The 15,256-nt window shown below is 42.0% G+C and overlaps 1 protein-coding gene across 1 annotated transcript in view; it reads left to right on the top strand.

The window, feature by feature from the left end:
• The window catches only part of acap3a (ArfGAP with coiled-coil, ankyrin repeat and PH domains 3a), a 303,937-nt gene extending 293,386 nt beyond the window's left edge, over positions 1-10,551 (top strand). Inside the window, exons 23-24 of the mRNA XM_072586472.1 lie at positions 2,070-2,180; positions 3,480-10,551. Coding sequence (XP_072442573.1) covers positions 2,070-2,180; positions 3,480-3,627 — 259 coding nt within the window. The 3' untranslated portion in view covers positions 3,628-10,551. The remainder of the gene's footprint in view (positions 1-2,069; positions 2,181-3,479) is intronic.
• The last annotated feature ends 4,705 nt before the right edge of the window (positions 10,552-15,256 follow it).

The raw sequence follows: 15,256 nt of genomic DNA, 5'->3' as shown, positions 1-15,256 counted from the left end.
GCGTTGAAGGCTGAGGGGTGACCTTATAGAGGTTTACAAAATTATGAGGGGCATGGATAGGGTAAATAGACAAGGTCTTTTCCCTGGGGTGGGGCAGTCCAGAACTAGAAGGCATAGATTTAGGATGAGAGGGGAAAGATATATAAGGGACCTAAGGGTCAACCTTTCCATGTACATGTCTGGAATGGGCTGCCAGAGGAAGTGGTGGAGGCTGGTACAATTACAAAATTTAAAAGGCATCTGGATGGGTACATGAATAGGAAGGATTTAGAGGGATATGGGCCAAGTGCTGGCAAATGGGACTAGATTAGGTTAGCATGGACAGGTTGGACTGAAAGGTCTGTTTCCATGCTGTACATCTCTATGACTCTCTGGCTCATCGTTCCTCAATGATTTGCAGTGTCTGCTGGTGTCTCAGAGTCTCTCATTTAAAATGTATATCCTCGTGTTGAATTCCTTCCATTGTCTTGGCTTCCTCCAGTCCCCTCCCCAATCTTTTGGTTTGGGCCTTCTCTTCCTTTCAGTAGCTGTTGATCCTTCAGGTGCTTGATCCCACTCAATGCAATTTGCTCCCCTCGCTATCACACATCCTCCAAACCCACATGCCTGACGATGTTTTTGATCACGCCTCCTAATGTCTCTCCTTCTTTGGTTTATTATCTCTCCTTTTCCCTTCATGCTCCAGTGAAATTCCTGGAGGTTCTGGTCTCCCCGATTTTGCCAGACTTCAGTTTTTGAGCTGTGTCAGAGACATTACAATTATACATTTGCACAAACATCGTTGTAGGATTAAGCAATCAAGATATTGATAACATACATCCTCTATGCCCTGTTCTTTTTATCCTTTACTTTTCTCTTATTCTGTTTTTATTTTGTACTTTCTCCAAACTTGAATCTTTTTCACATTTTCTCCTCCTCCTGACTTCCTACTTCAGTCTCCATACAATCATAGAATACCTACAGTGTAGAAAGAGGCCATTTGGCCCATCTAGTCTGCATGGACCTTTTGAAGGGCATCCCACCCTATCCCCATAACCCTGCATTTCCTGTGGCCAATCCATCTAACCCGCACACCTTCAGTCTGTGGGAGGAAACCAGGCCATCTGGCAGAAACCCATGCAGACACTGGAAGAACGTGCAAACTCCAAGGGTGGAATCAAGCCGAGGCCCCTAGCACTGTGAGGCAGCAGTGCTGACCACTGAGCCACCATGCTGCCCCATCTCCAGCTTTGAAGATGAGAGCAATGTTTGGGGGGGGGGGGGGGGGGGGTGGGTGGTAGATAAAATAGATTCAGCCCAAGAAGTATGGGTTTATAAAATCATGGAATGTTTCAACATTGGGTTTCAGCACTCAGCTCATTTTGTCAGTAGCAGCTCATTGAAAGGATGACACGGGCACTCTTTGACCGATTGCTCTGTGTCAGTCAGAAAGAGAGTGAAAATTAATAGATACACCCACGTAGCAACAGGTGGAGGCCATGCAACCACTCAGGTCTGTCCAGTGCTTCAGTTAAATCTTACCTGTTCTTTATCTGAACTCCATTTGGCCACTTTGGTGCTACATCTTTCAATATCTTAACTAACGACTCCAGTTTTGAAAATCCTCACCACCAACCCACCCAACCAAACTCAGCTTTTTGGAAAAGAGAGTTCCACCTTTTCACTACCCTTTGTATGAATAAATATTTCTTGGCAGTATCCTGATTCCTGATGAAGGGCTTTTGCCCGAAACGTCAATTTTCCTGCTCCTGGGATGCTGCCTGACCTGCTGTGCTTTTCCAGCACCACTCTGATCTAAACTCTGGTTTCCAGCATCTGCAGTCCTCACTTTTGCCTAGTACCCTGAAACTGCCTAATTGTGGGTTTTAAGATTAAATCCCAGCTACAACCCCCCTCCCTCCCTCCCCCCAAACCACCACCACCACCAAATACTTGGAACAGTAAACATGTTCGTTGCTTACTGAGCATCATGGAAGATTTTAATGTGATAGGTGCTATTTACATGTAAGTTCTGAAAGTTTGCATGAAACTGATGTTTTCTCACCTTCTCTCGCCTTGTCTGTTCCCAGTCAGGTCTGTCTTTTTCTCAAGCGAGGAGCCAGTCAGAATGCAGTGGACGATGATGGGCAGGATCCACTCAGCATCGCTGTTCAAGCAGCTAATGCAGACATAGTGACTCTGTAAGCTCCTTTCTCCTGTCTTCACTACGCTGTTCGATAATTGTTGCCACCTATCAAATCCGGAATTCTTTTACAGTTTTGCTCAAAAATTCTCCTTTCTACTTTTATTGCACACAATAAAAATGATCACTATTATCAAGTTTGAAATGTATTGCTCATGTTCAAGTGAAAGTTTGTGAGTTCGACTGTATTTTCTAAATTCCTTTTTGCCATTGTTCCATTGGTAACCTCTGACTGCAGCCAGTGACTTGAGTCTATCGGGTATCACGCTAAGCAGACTGTCTTCAGGGACTCTCTCAGTTACAGTTCTTCTGAGGCAAGGTTGGAAGGAGTTGGGCAGCAGGTCTGCCCCTTCCATCCCAGCGCATCCTGCATACTCCTATGGCCTCAAAGGTACTTGCATATAGAGGGCAAGCAGTATCTTAGACTTGGCGGCCTTCGTGATGTGGCTGAATATTGTAACCAAGGTGAGGACAATTGGAAGTGTTGGGTGTGGACAGGATTAGGCTTTGTTTTGATGCTCTCCACACTAAAAAAAAGAGTCATAAAGTCAAACAGCAGGGAAACGGACCCTTTGGTCCATCCAGTCCATGCAGACCATAATGCCAAATAAAACTAGTCCCACCTCCCTGTGCTTGTCCCATTTCCTTCCAAACATTTCTTATTCATGTACTTAGCCAACTGTCTTTTAAATGTTGTAACTGTATCCCATCCACCACTTTTTCTGGAAGTTCATTCCACCCATGAACCACTCTCCGTGACATGTAATAACTATAAGAAATCTAGAAGTTAATCTATGGCTAATAGCACAGTAGAGGTAGATAACTTTCAGCAGTGGTAGAAAATAAACAGTAGTTAAGAAGTTGCTGGATTTTACCTGATTCGTGCCTTTCCATTCCTATGGGCTCCAGTGTAAAGAACATATAGTAACCAGCTGCCTATTTGCTGCCACACTGGATGTTTAAATTGAGCCCTTCATCAGAATGATGCACAAAGCATGGGCCAATAAGTGATAGAGCCAATTAGGCAGCTTCATCCCCAGTAGAAAACCTGTTTAAAAGCATTTTAAAGTCACTTATCCAGAGAAAAAAAATTAATAGGTTCATTCAGTTAATCTGAGTAGGAATTTAGCACAGGTTCCAGATGAAAGAGAGGTAATGAATGACAAATCCACATCACCACTGCCCAAATTAGGATGTTAGCATAAAATCCAAGGCTTAATTTGAAGAGCGTTTCTCTCTGAAGAACGGTCTCTTGTTGCCCAAAAAATGTTAATTTGCTCCCTCTTTTTGCCCACAGATTGCGACTGGCAAGAATGAATGAAGAGATGCGGGAAACGGAAGGCCCATTTGGCCAGCCAGGTCAATATCCTAGCAGCAGTCCTACTGAGCTTCAGTACAGGAAGTGCATTCAGGAGTTTATCAGCCTAAAGATAGATGAATGCTAGGGAAACAGCACTAACTAACCTGGCTGGGTGATGTAGTAATGACAAACTGGGCCTCTTTTCACTACACATGTCTGTTATGGATGGTGGGGCGATGAGCTGTTTTCTTTATGACCTTATACGTACAGCTGGCACTGATGGTGAAAGAAGAAAAGGGCTGTGCTTAAAGTTTATTTTGTGTTGTATGAACAGATCCTTCCTTCACATTTTTCAGTCTCAATGTGATTACTGTAAAGCATGGATTTAAGTAATAATTCAAACATTCCACACTCTAATGTCCTTTGTGGATTCGTGGGTTGATGTGCTCAGTTACAAGACACCAGCCGATAAAGGTCAGCAAGTATTTGCCAAACTATCAGGTCTCACTAGCTGCAAGTAGAGATGCTCTCGTTGATCTGGAGACTCCCTGGGTGAGGGAGCACAGACTCACAAAGGTTTCCATTCCTGATAGCTATCAAGTTGGGTTGAGGACAGGATTAGGTTCAGCACTGATACCCTACCCCATGCCACCACTCCTCCATTCAAAAGGCTTGCCAGTCCCCAGTCTGTAGAGCAGTTACATGATGTACAGAGTGTTGCTGACAGCTATGAAATTGTACGCCCTGAGTCAGCGACCTTTGGACAGCAGGGAAGGAAAACAAAATCATAGCTGGGGTTGAGATTTTAAAGTTTAAAATTTTACCTTTATAAATTAAATTAAACTTTTAAATATTTTGGACTTCAATATGAAGTCTGTCTCAGCCCCTCCAATTAAACCCAGGATGCTCAGTTAACTATGAGTACTATAGGTTTCTGGTAACAAATCAACAGCAGATAGGAGTGGAATGTTCTTCTATAAGGCCATGAATATTTGTTACATTATTGCCTGCAATTAAGAATCGATCATTTCCTCATAGCTTGGTTTGTTTTTTTTTAAAAAACATATGCTGTTTTTAATGTAATTCTTCTTGGCTCTTTTCTATTGGAACCCTGAAGGGCAAACTGTAAGTCCAGATTAATGTACAGACCCTTGCTTAGCTCAACACATTCCCAAACTGACTCAGATCAGTCACCTTACCATCTACCACCAGCAGATAAACAGTTCTGCCAATAATTTGTAGGTAAAAGCAGAAAATGCTGGAGAAACTCAGCCAGTGGAGAGAGAAATAGAGTTCTTTGGTACTCCAAACCGATACTGCTATCCCTGCTGGGTTTCTCAGCGCACTTTTCTGTTTTTATTTCCAATCTCTAGCATCTGCAGTACTTCACTTTTATCTGCAAATATTCATGATTCTCAAGAGGGCGTCCAGCATAGTGAACAAAATGAGAATCTCTTACGGTAACACCCAAGGAATTGTAGTTGAGAGCTTTGACCTTGGAGAAAATTGGGTATTTGTGGGTTTCCTCTGGCCCCTGCTAACTGGAGATCAATATTGCTGCTAACTGTGGACACATCCACAGATAGTTCTCTGAATGAGGGGAGTAAAGTCCAGGAAACTACAAAGGAAATTTTATGGGCGTGCATTTCAAAGAAATAAATAACATTTTTAAGAACCCAGAGGGGAGGAGGTGAACAAGTCTTTCAGTTATAAAAGAAACAGAATCAAAAATTTATTCTAAATCATTTGTTTCTACTGGAAACTGTTACACAGGTCACAAATAAAGAATTAAACTTCAGGCAAACCCTTCTCTGCTTTCACCAACTCTGTACAGGACTGATGATGTCTGAGGGTATTTGCTAGGTTGAGATGAGAAGTCTTGAAATCTGATTTGGTTTTACCATTGGTGCTGCAAAACTCATTGCCTCGGTTACAGAGAAAAAAATTCCAATTAATCAGCAAATGCCTGCCAAGCAAGATGTGGTCCTAAGGGACCTTCTTTAATAATCTCAGTTTTTAAGCAGCCAGGGTTAGTTTGCCAATGACTTACTATTAAATAACTTGAAATGGCAACTAAATATTCCTTTATACTATATTCAACTTTTCTATGGTGAAGAATATTCCCAGAAATGCAATGGAATAGGGAAGTGTTGAGCCATATGAACTATTTTGATCTTTTAACTAATCAAACATTGCTTTGTTGAGATGCTGCATCTAGTACTGTAACCAGAACCTGAGCAGTTTAGAAGGAAGATGATTGTTTTCTGTAATTGGGTTCCATGGTAACACTGACCTTTTTGTTTTTAATCTTGATGTTGTAATTATTGTAAACAGACCAGGTGACCTTAGTTACACGTATAGGACAGAATCTGCCCTTGTGCCTGTACAGTAGGTGTCATGTGTTGATGTGTATTGCTTGATATATTAAAAAAAAGGTGGTTACAACATTCTGTTTCTCAAAACAAAATCACGCATTTTAAGGGGAAATCAAGTTCTGTAAATATTAAAATGGAGTTTTGTTCGGGTTGGGACAATTTATTTAAAATGAAATAGAATATGAATTAGATTTTATGTATAAAACAACTTTGTGCACTTTTCCTACCTACAGTATTGTTTTCTGTTAACTTTGTGAGTTCTCTCAACAGTGAAAGTGTTGTTTTAAATGTTTATTTATATGAATTGCCCAGAGGAATAGTGCAATGAAAAAAAAATGAATACAGGTAACTGTGTTTATTGTTGGAGATTTGTGGGTTTTTTTTTGTAACACCATAGAGTGTATTTTTTTAAATTGACACACTTTGTTTTGTATTTGGCACAGTACAGGCATAAAATGTCTCTGAGCTTTTATTTAGTGTGACGCACCTGTGCAGATTTCTACTGCTTAGTTTAGCGTAGATTACTAGAGCACATGGCAAGTTTTCAGTAGATCTCTTTTAATGCATTCTGTGAAAGCTGTTTGATTTGCAACAAAACCTGAATCAACAGGTCCCACAGGTACAGTTTCAACAAAAAAAAATTGCTTTTCATTTTGAGACTTTTTCTTGTACTTTCTGTGTACGGAGCAATGTTTTCAAATTGATTTTTGACACCCAGCATCTCTAATTAAATGCTGTGCATAACATTGTGCAAGATCCTTACAAGTTGAAAAACATGTCTTTTGGCAGAAAGCAACAGTGTAAAATATTAATATATACCGCCATCATCTCTCACCCTTCAAGCTCCATAAAACTGCTGCTCAAAATATGTGGTTTCTTTGTCTGGAACTGATAGAATTGTCAGAAGTGGGATTCAACACTGTTTCCCCTTCCACCTGCCCGTCACTGATAGAGATGCAATTCAATGCTGTTAGCAGGTTAGGTAAACAATCTCCAGTTAGGAGAGACGACTGTGTTAGGAATTATGGCTGAATGCTCCCACCTTGTCGCACTGCAGGACAGTACGTTAGATTAGAGAAATTGCCAAAACGTTAGTGTCTAACAATTCAATGGTCACAGGGCACTTGTGTAGCTAGCTGCCAATTCCCCAACAAGGTAGACCCCCTAAGAAGTTGCACAACTTCACAACAAATCAGCAATTGACTCAGTGATCATTCGCACATCTACATGTGATTTTTAGGCAAAAATTTACCAGGAGTGGGCATTCAGCAAATAACTTCAGGGTTCAAACAGTGCACTTTCAGGAGTATTGATCTTCCCTCAGGAATTCTGACCTGCCTTGAATTGACTGTTAGTGAGAGTGGGAGTTCTTCGACTCTCTCTGCAGGTTGCTTCAACTGCCAACTGAATGCATCTCTAATGGGCCTCATTTTTACATGACACTGATTTGAGTTTGCTCAATCCTGTCTCTAAGGATAGTAAAGGCTCCATGGGGGTATCATTGGTAAGGCCACAATTCAGTGTCCCTCGCTAATTCCCTTGCGAGGGTGGTGGTCAAACCAAGTGCAGGGCCATTTCAGAAAATATTTAAGAATCAACCACGTTGCTGTGAGACCAGTCACCTAAAGGCCCAGACTAAAATGGCATGTTTCCTTCCCGAAATACATTTTAAAGAACCATTTGAGTTTTACAACAGTCTAGTCTAGTAGTTGTAACTGGCAACATTATAGATTTTAGCTTTTTATTCAAAGTTTAATGAATCTGATTAGTGGGTTTTGAACCCATGGCTCTGGATTACAACTACAGTAACATCTGTTGCTGTACCTGTACATTATTCCACACATTTAAATGCCTGTGTTACTGAAGCTTTTAATATTTCTTTTGCAGTGTTTCATTTCTACTTGATAACTATATTATCGTTCCTTTTCTGTTTGGAGGTTTTGAGATATAGTCTTAGCAAATAATTATCTTGTACTAATACCACCTCACATTTCATCCCTAAAAAGTAAGGCTCTCTTTTAACAGTTGTCAACGTTTGTGAGGGATACAATATGTATTAGTAACAGAGGTGTGACAGAATTATTGGTCTAAAAAATTCTACTGGTTTCATTTGGTAAGGAAGAGTTCAAGGTGACCACAATTCAGTGCTGCCTGAAGGCTCCTGACAGTCTAGCAGGAGAGCTCCCAGTCCCTGAAAGGACAAGTTGTAAACAGCATCTGTTGGGCTGAGATTAAGGAGTTCCTACCTATTCATCAGGCCGATGGGTAATGTTGTCAAGATGCAGTTTTTCTTTCTCTGGCAGAAACCATTGGCCCAGTGCCAAATCCCTGAAAATGCTCCACGCGCACACATTTACATTCTGAGCAGTCACTAGAGACTGTCCCAAGCTGTAATAAATCAGGGTAGAACTCGTGTCTCCAGATTCTGCAGGAGTAAGGCAAACCAAGCCATTGCTGTTTAAGCCATCTGTGTAAATTGGATGTGGTATTGATGCTTGCAGGTTGAAATGACAATGGAGCACAAGTTCCCTCCTGATTCCAGATGCGAGCGGTGCTGGAAAAGCACAGCAGGTTAGGCAGCATCCGAGGAGCAGGAAAATCGACGTTTCAGGCAAAAGCCCTTCATCAGGAATAGATGAAGGGCTTTTGCCTGAAACGTCGATGTTCCTGCTCCTTGGATGCTGCCTGACCTGCTGTGCTTTTCCAGCACCACTTTAATCTAGAATCTGGTTTCCAGCATCTGCAGCCCTTGTTTTTATCAAATTCCCTCCTGAACTTGACTGCACAATTCTGAGGAACCAAATTTTCTATTCCTCCTTCAGAACCATCTGTTTTGAAGATGCCTACATTTCATCCAAGTCTCCATTATAGATTAGGAGCTTTTGGTTCTTCATACAATATCAAAGAAACTCACAAACAATTAAAAACATTCCACAGCCAGCCATCCCTCATCACAATAATCTATTAGGAATTGGGATAGTCATTCTATAAAATGATGGTGAGGCTATTTGTGCTGGAGTCTGTAGATAATCTGAAATGAAAGGGACAGGAGTTTTCTATCAGGTAGAAGCTTATTCTGTACAACACCTATTTTGTGCTATTTTCTGATCTGGTTCATTAAAGCTTACAATTGTAGCTCAATGTAGCTCTGCTCATGCATGGAGATGTTTGAAGACCTAATTCTGACAGACTGTTCTGGCACTCCAACAATTTCTTTTTAACTTTACATTGAGTTGAAAAGTAGGAACTTTCCAACCTACAGCATCCACAGTCCCTATCAGGTCCACTCAGGAATAGAAGAATAGTTTCAGCAACAGCTCTTTCACCAAACCTAATAAGCAGCCAGAAACTCACCCAAGATGCCCATAAGTTGATGATGGGAAGAGATTATTTGGAGCAGGACAAACCAATTTCACATAGAACCTGTGCAGAGAAACTCTCATCTCCACAGCCTAGACTGGATCTGAACCCAGGCCTCAGAACACACTGTATCACCAGCCTTCTGTGAGAAACTTCCTGAAGGAATCAGGGTGATTGTCCGGGATCTGTACAGACCTATAAAGACTCTTGCAAGACTGCCGCTTTGTAAACTTTTGTTTGTTGAAAAGACCAAGACCAAATGTAAGCCACTTTTCCCCTCCACACTAGGATAAACCACTGCATGACCATTGGATATGGGGTCACTATGGGGGAAAAAATGGTTTCCAATATAAAACAATTCAAACATTTTTAAAAAGGCAAGTGATTTATGCTAACACCATTTATTCCACAATCAATGAGGCTGTTACTTCCTGCTAAAGACTGGAAAAAGACACAACTGATGTGCACTGAATCTAGGTTAGCAATAGATAGATGGGTCCAATTCTCAGTTAATGGAATGAAAGTTCAGATTTTAAAAACAGAATCCCCTTCCTTGCTTTGTGGTTTAGTTAGTAACACACTGTCTGTATGGAATGGACCTTTCCTGATCAAGAGGTCCTAGCTTCAGTATGAAGTTCACTAATTTTATGTAGGTCAGTGATGGGTGTGAGAATTGGCCTGCAGTTGACTGGGGGAGGGGGGTGGGGGGGGGGGCTGGTTAGTTGGTTAGTACAGTGGGATGGAAGAAAGAGTTTTGCCATCCTGATGACTATTCACTGAGCCCTGCTAAAAACACACGTGGACACTGGGTGGCATTGGTTGAGCCACTGGGTGAAGGAAAACATAATATCAAGGAAGATGACATCAAGAGTAGATGCCTTTCAGGGCAGGAGATAATCCAGGGATTGGAGAGAGAGGGCTTGCGGGCTGGTGGAAATTGGGGATGGGCATAATAAAGACGGACAGTTGGATGTTGATGTCAAACAATGACTTGGCAAAACACAACAGCTAGTTAAGTGTCTGTTAGATATCGTAGAAAGTACAAAACCTGCAGTTTAACTAAAGTATTTGTGAAAAGTTATGTAGAAATACTGTAGGATGGAGTCTTGCTGTACAGCTGTAAATATGCTACGCAACTTAACCCTCTTACTGCCTGCTTTGTCATGAGCTTGTGCTAGCTTTCCCTTGTCTGTACTGAATGTTGTACTCAGACTGATGCATTCTGCAACTGATTATCTTTGTAAAATTTACACTTTTGACTGTTGCCTTGTGTCTGCTTTCTTATTGTCTTTTGAAAAACTGTTAATAAATTCGGTTTGAAATCCTAACCTTGAGTGATGCTGTCCGCTTCCTTTTTCCAGCTCATTCACTGAGACTTCCTACTTATACGTTCCCCACAATGGAAACTACTCACTATTGATCAGTTACAATGACTGAATCATTGTTGGGGTGAACACTAGGGACAAAGTAATTCTCCTCTCAGGACCCTGTAACATTCAGTAGACCGTAGATACAGACAAGCCTGAAATTGGCAGTTTCAGATCTCCTCCCCCTTAAACACCCCCTACCTCTTCTGACCGCGTGTGTGACACTTTAGTAGCTAAATCCAAAAAGGTTTGAGGTGTGGTTCAACTCCCATTCCAGTGGCATGAGCACAAGGTACAGATGTTCACTGGTTTGTGTTGCAGCTTTTGGGATAAGATGTTGAATTGATCCCTGTCTGGGTACGGTGAACAATATTCCTAACACAACAGAAAATTGAAATGTCTGGGCACTGTTGCATTGCTGCCTGTGGAATCTTCATGTATCCTACAATTTCACAGGTTGACTAAAAGCTTTTGGGGCTCTTGTGGTGCAGGGGTAGTGTCGTACCTCTGAGCCAGGAGCTCTGGGTTCAAGTCCTACCTGCTCCAGAAGTGTGTAATAACATCACTGAACAAGTTGATAAGAAAATATCTAAGAGTGACTTTGCTTCAAAAGTACTTAATTTAGCGCAAAGTGCTTTGCAGGTGTCCTGAGGTCCAATATGATGCAAGACATTTTTTTTCACTGCCAAACTGTATTCCCTATGGAACCAATTTCTCTGAGGTGATGCTTTCATTTCCCTCAGTTGTGTTTCACAACTCTCACCGTTCAGCTATGCATGCAGTGTGCAAGGAGAGTAATGCACTGGGTATGTTAGCTGCTTACCCGCTATCTTCATGAACACTCCCAGCCCCAACTTGTCACATTAGTGTGCGAGATATTAAAATGCATGGGGTTCAGGGCAGGCTGCATGTCATTGTCATAAGGACGTTTGGTGAGAACTGAAACATCATTTGGACTCAAAGCAACAGGTGTTTGTATCAGACAATGGCTTCCAGGGCTCAACACCTTTGTGTCTCACTCACTAGATGAGGAAGCAGCTTGTCTCCTGTTTCAACACATGGAGACCAAGTGACATTGATTTATTTAAATAGTCTTGTTTAAACTAAACACCAATTAACTATTACAAAATTCATTATGCTGATATTCAGATTCCATAACCTGGACAATTTGGAGGCAAGACGCCACGTTTAAAAATTCATCATGGGATATGGGCATCATTCGCTAGATCAGCATTTATTGTCCAGAGGACAGTTAAGAGTCAGCCATTTTGTTGTGGGTCTGGAGTCACATGTGGGTGAGACCAGGTAGGGATAGTGGTTTGCTTCCCTAAAGGGCATTAGTGAAGCAGATTTTTTTCACCCTGAGAATTGACAATAGATTCAGAGCCATCATTAGTCTATTAATTTCAGTTTTTATTGACTTCAAATCTCACCATCTGCAGGAGTGGAGTCCTGGAACCCAGACACTCAATTAATATTCAGCGATAAAACTGCCTTCCTTCAATTGGAAGTGAGGTGGGGGGGTGTTAATGTTGTACCTGAACCCCATTATCTTCCTACCTCTTTCTGGGCAGGCAGGCCCATGACCAAACTTTACAGCCCCGTTCCCAAATGAGGCCCTGATGTGGCCATTTACAGTGCACAGCCTGCTTCCTCTGGGGTTAAGTCAGCTCAGACAGGTCTGACCCATGCCTGCAGCTAAAATCTTGTGGCCATCTCACCACTTGAGTGGGGAGAGGGGTTCCTTGACCAGAGGCACTCGATGTCTGCTCAAGGGACTGGATATTGGCAAGAGGTGGCAGAGAGTGGAGACAGCTGAGGACCACCTCCTGATGCCCTGTTCTCCTCTCCCTTTGATCCCCAGCCCTCTAAACCCAACATCACTCCACCTGCCACATCGTTTGTCGATGCTGGATGTCCTGGGAATGGGGGATGTACTTTGGCAGTGGCTTAGCCAGGGGTTACTGCTGCCACTGACTGGATAAGCTCGCACTGGATAAGACATCCACTGGCAAGGGGACATCCCAGGGACCCTAGCATGTTCACAGGCCGATGATTCTTCCAGCTGCCTGTCAAAGTAATTATACAGGTCAGAAGTTCAAATGTACTTACATGAAGGCACAACTAACAGACAGATTAAGGCAAGGGACAGGGTCTGCTACTGAAGATGCTGTATGTTGTACAAAGATGACCACAGACAGAAGTGTGATATACAGCTATTGGAAAGATACGGCTCTAGACGAACAGAGGGCTGAATAGAAATCATATCAGGAGAATCCATAAGAAAAGTAGAGGAAGGAGCTGAAAACCAAAGTTGCTGGAAGCAAGTGATCAAACCAGGAGCTGATGAATGCTCAGGAGGGAGAAACAAAGCTGTCTGTTCTTCAATTGGACCCTGAAATGTCTCCTTATCTGAATTCACATTTGTTGCAAAAAAAATTTTGATATCTTAAACTCATTTTATTCCATTTCCAATCGATTTTCAAATTTGCATCAATTTGGACTCCTTAATAAATCCAGTCTCTACAGTTTCAGGGATCGATCAGACTTTTTGAAGCACAGGATTAAAGAGTGAAGCTGACGTAATAGCTGCACCCTTGCCCTTCTCATCTCCCAAGGCAGGTCAATACCAAGTCAGAAGTCACACGACACCAGGTTATAGGAGTCCAACAGGTTTGTTTGAAATCATAAGCTTTCGGAGCCCTGCTCCTTCGTCAGGCGAAGAGTAGGGGGGTGCACAGGCAAAACATTTATAGGCAGAGAGATGATTGCAAGATAATTCCTGGTAATTAAGCATGTCAAACAATAGTATAAATAGTGTGAATGGAGTGTTGAAAACTGAATATGAAGTCTTTGCAGGTGATCATAAGTGTTAGATGGTGTGAGTAAAGTGTCAACAGCTGAATGGCAAGTGAAGGGATGACTTACAATCAGATTAATTTAGGCAGAGAGATAATTACAAAAAAAAATCAAAAATAACATAGTGCTAGAGACAAACCAAATGGCTAGAATAACATGATAGGTATAAGACTCCCATGATGAGGGTTTAACCAATGTAACAAGTAATCCAAAACTGTACAAACTAATTAAGGTGGAGAGACTATAATTAGGTATCAAGATGATGGCGTGAAAACAAAACAGTAAGGAAGATTTTACCAACACAGAACAGTGTGGTGAGGTCACATGTAGTGCGACATGAAGCTAAGATCATGGTTGAGGCCACCTTCATGGGTGCGGAGCTTGGCTAGTAGTTTCTGCTTGGCAGAATCGTACAGTTTTGGATTACTGATTACTTTGGTTAGATCCTCGTCATGTGACACTTGTACATGTTATATCATTCCAGCCATTTGGTTTGTCTCTCGTACCATCTTACTTTTGATTTTTTTGTGATTATCTCACTGCCTCAACTGATTGGATCATATAGTCAGAGAGATGTACAGCACGGAAACAGACCCTTTGGTCCAACCAGTCCATGCTGACCAGATATCCTAACCTAATCTAGTCCCATTTGCCAGCACTTGGCCCATATCCCTCTAAACCCTTCCTATTCATGTACCCATCCAGATACCTCTTAAATGTCGCAATTGTATCAGCCTCCACCACTTCCTCTGGCAGCCCATTCCAGACACGTACATGGAAAGGTTGACCCTTAGATCCCTTATATATCTTTCCCCTCTCATCCTAAATCTATGCCTTCTAGTTCTGGACTGCCCCACCCCAGGGAAAAGACCTTATCAATTTACCCTATCCATGCCCCTCATGATTTTATAAACCTCTATAAGGTCAGCCTCAGCCTCCGATGCTCCAGGGAAAACAGCCCCAGCCTGTTCAGCCTTTCCATATAGATCAAATCCTCCAACCCTGGCTACATCCTTGTAAATTTTTCCTGAACCCTTTCAAGTTTCACTACATCCTTCCAATAGGAAGGAGACCAGAATTGCATGCCATATTCCAACAGTGGTCTAACCAATGTCGTGTACAGCCTCAACATGACCTCCCAACTCCTGTACTCAATACTCTGACCAATAAAGGAACGCCTACCAAGCACCTTCTTCACTATCCTATCTACCTGCGACTCCACTTTCAAGGAGCTATGACCTGCACTCCAAGGTCTCTTCGTTCAACCACACTCCCTAGGACCTTACCATTAAGTGTATAAGTCCTGCTAAGATTTGCTTTTCCAAAATGCAGCACCTCGCATTTATCTAAATTAAACTCCATCTGCCACTTCTCAGCCCATTGGCCCATCTGGTCCAGATCCTGTTGTAATCGGAGGTAAGCTTCTTCGCTGTCCACTACACCTCCAATTTTGGTGTCATCTACAAAATTACTAACAATACCTCATAGGTCTTCCCTTCACTTGTTATTCAGCCTGTTGACACTCCACTCACAACATTTGTACTATCTTTTGAAACACTTAATTACCTGGAATTAACTTGCAGTGATCTTTCCGATTATAAATTCTGTGCCTAAGAGCTTCCCTCCACTTCACCTGTCAAAGCAGCAGTGCTCCAAGAGCTTATGACTTCAAGTAAACCTGTTGGACTATAACCTGGTTATCGTGTGACTTTTGACTTTGTCCACCCCAGTTCAAACCTGACATCTCCACATTACAGATAGATACTAAGCAGAAAGCTAATGGAATGTGATAACCTATCACTGTGAGCTCAAG

The sequence above is a fragment of the Chiloscyllium punctatum genome, chromosome 16, assembly GCF_047496795.1.
Source record: "Chiloscyllium punctatum isolate Juve2018m chromosome 16, sChiPun1.3, whole genome shotgun sequence".
In the NCBI taxonomy this organism is placed as follows: domain Eukaryota; kingdom Metazoa; phylum Chordata; class Chondrichthyes; order Orectolobiformes; family Hemiscylliidae; genus Chiloscyllium; species Chiloscyllium punctatum.
The sequence above is the reverse complement of the archived record's forward strand: the minus strand, read 5'-3'. Positions and strand labels throughout refer to the sequence as shown.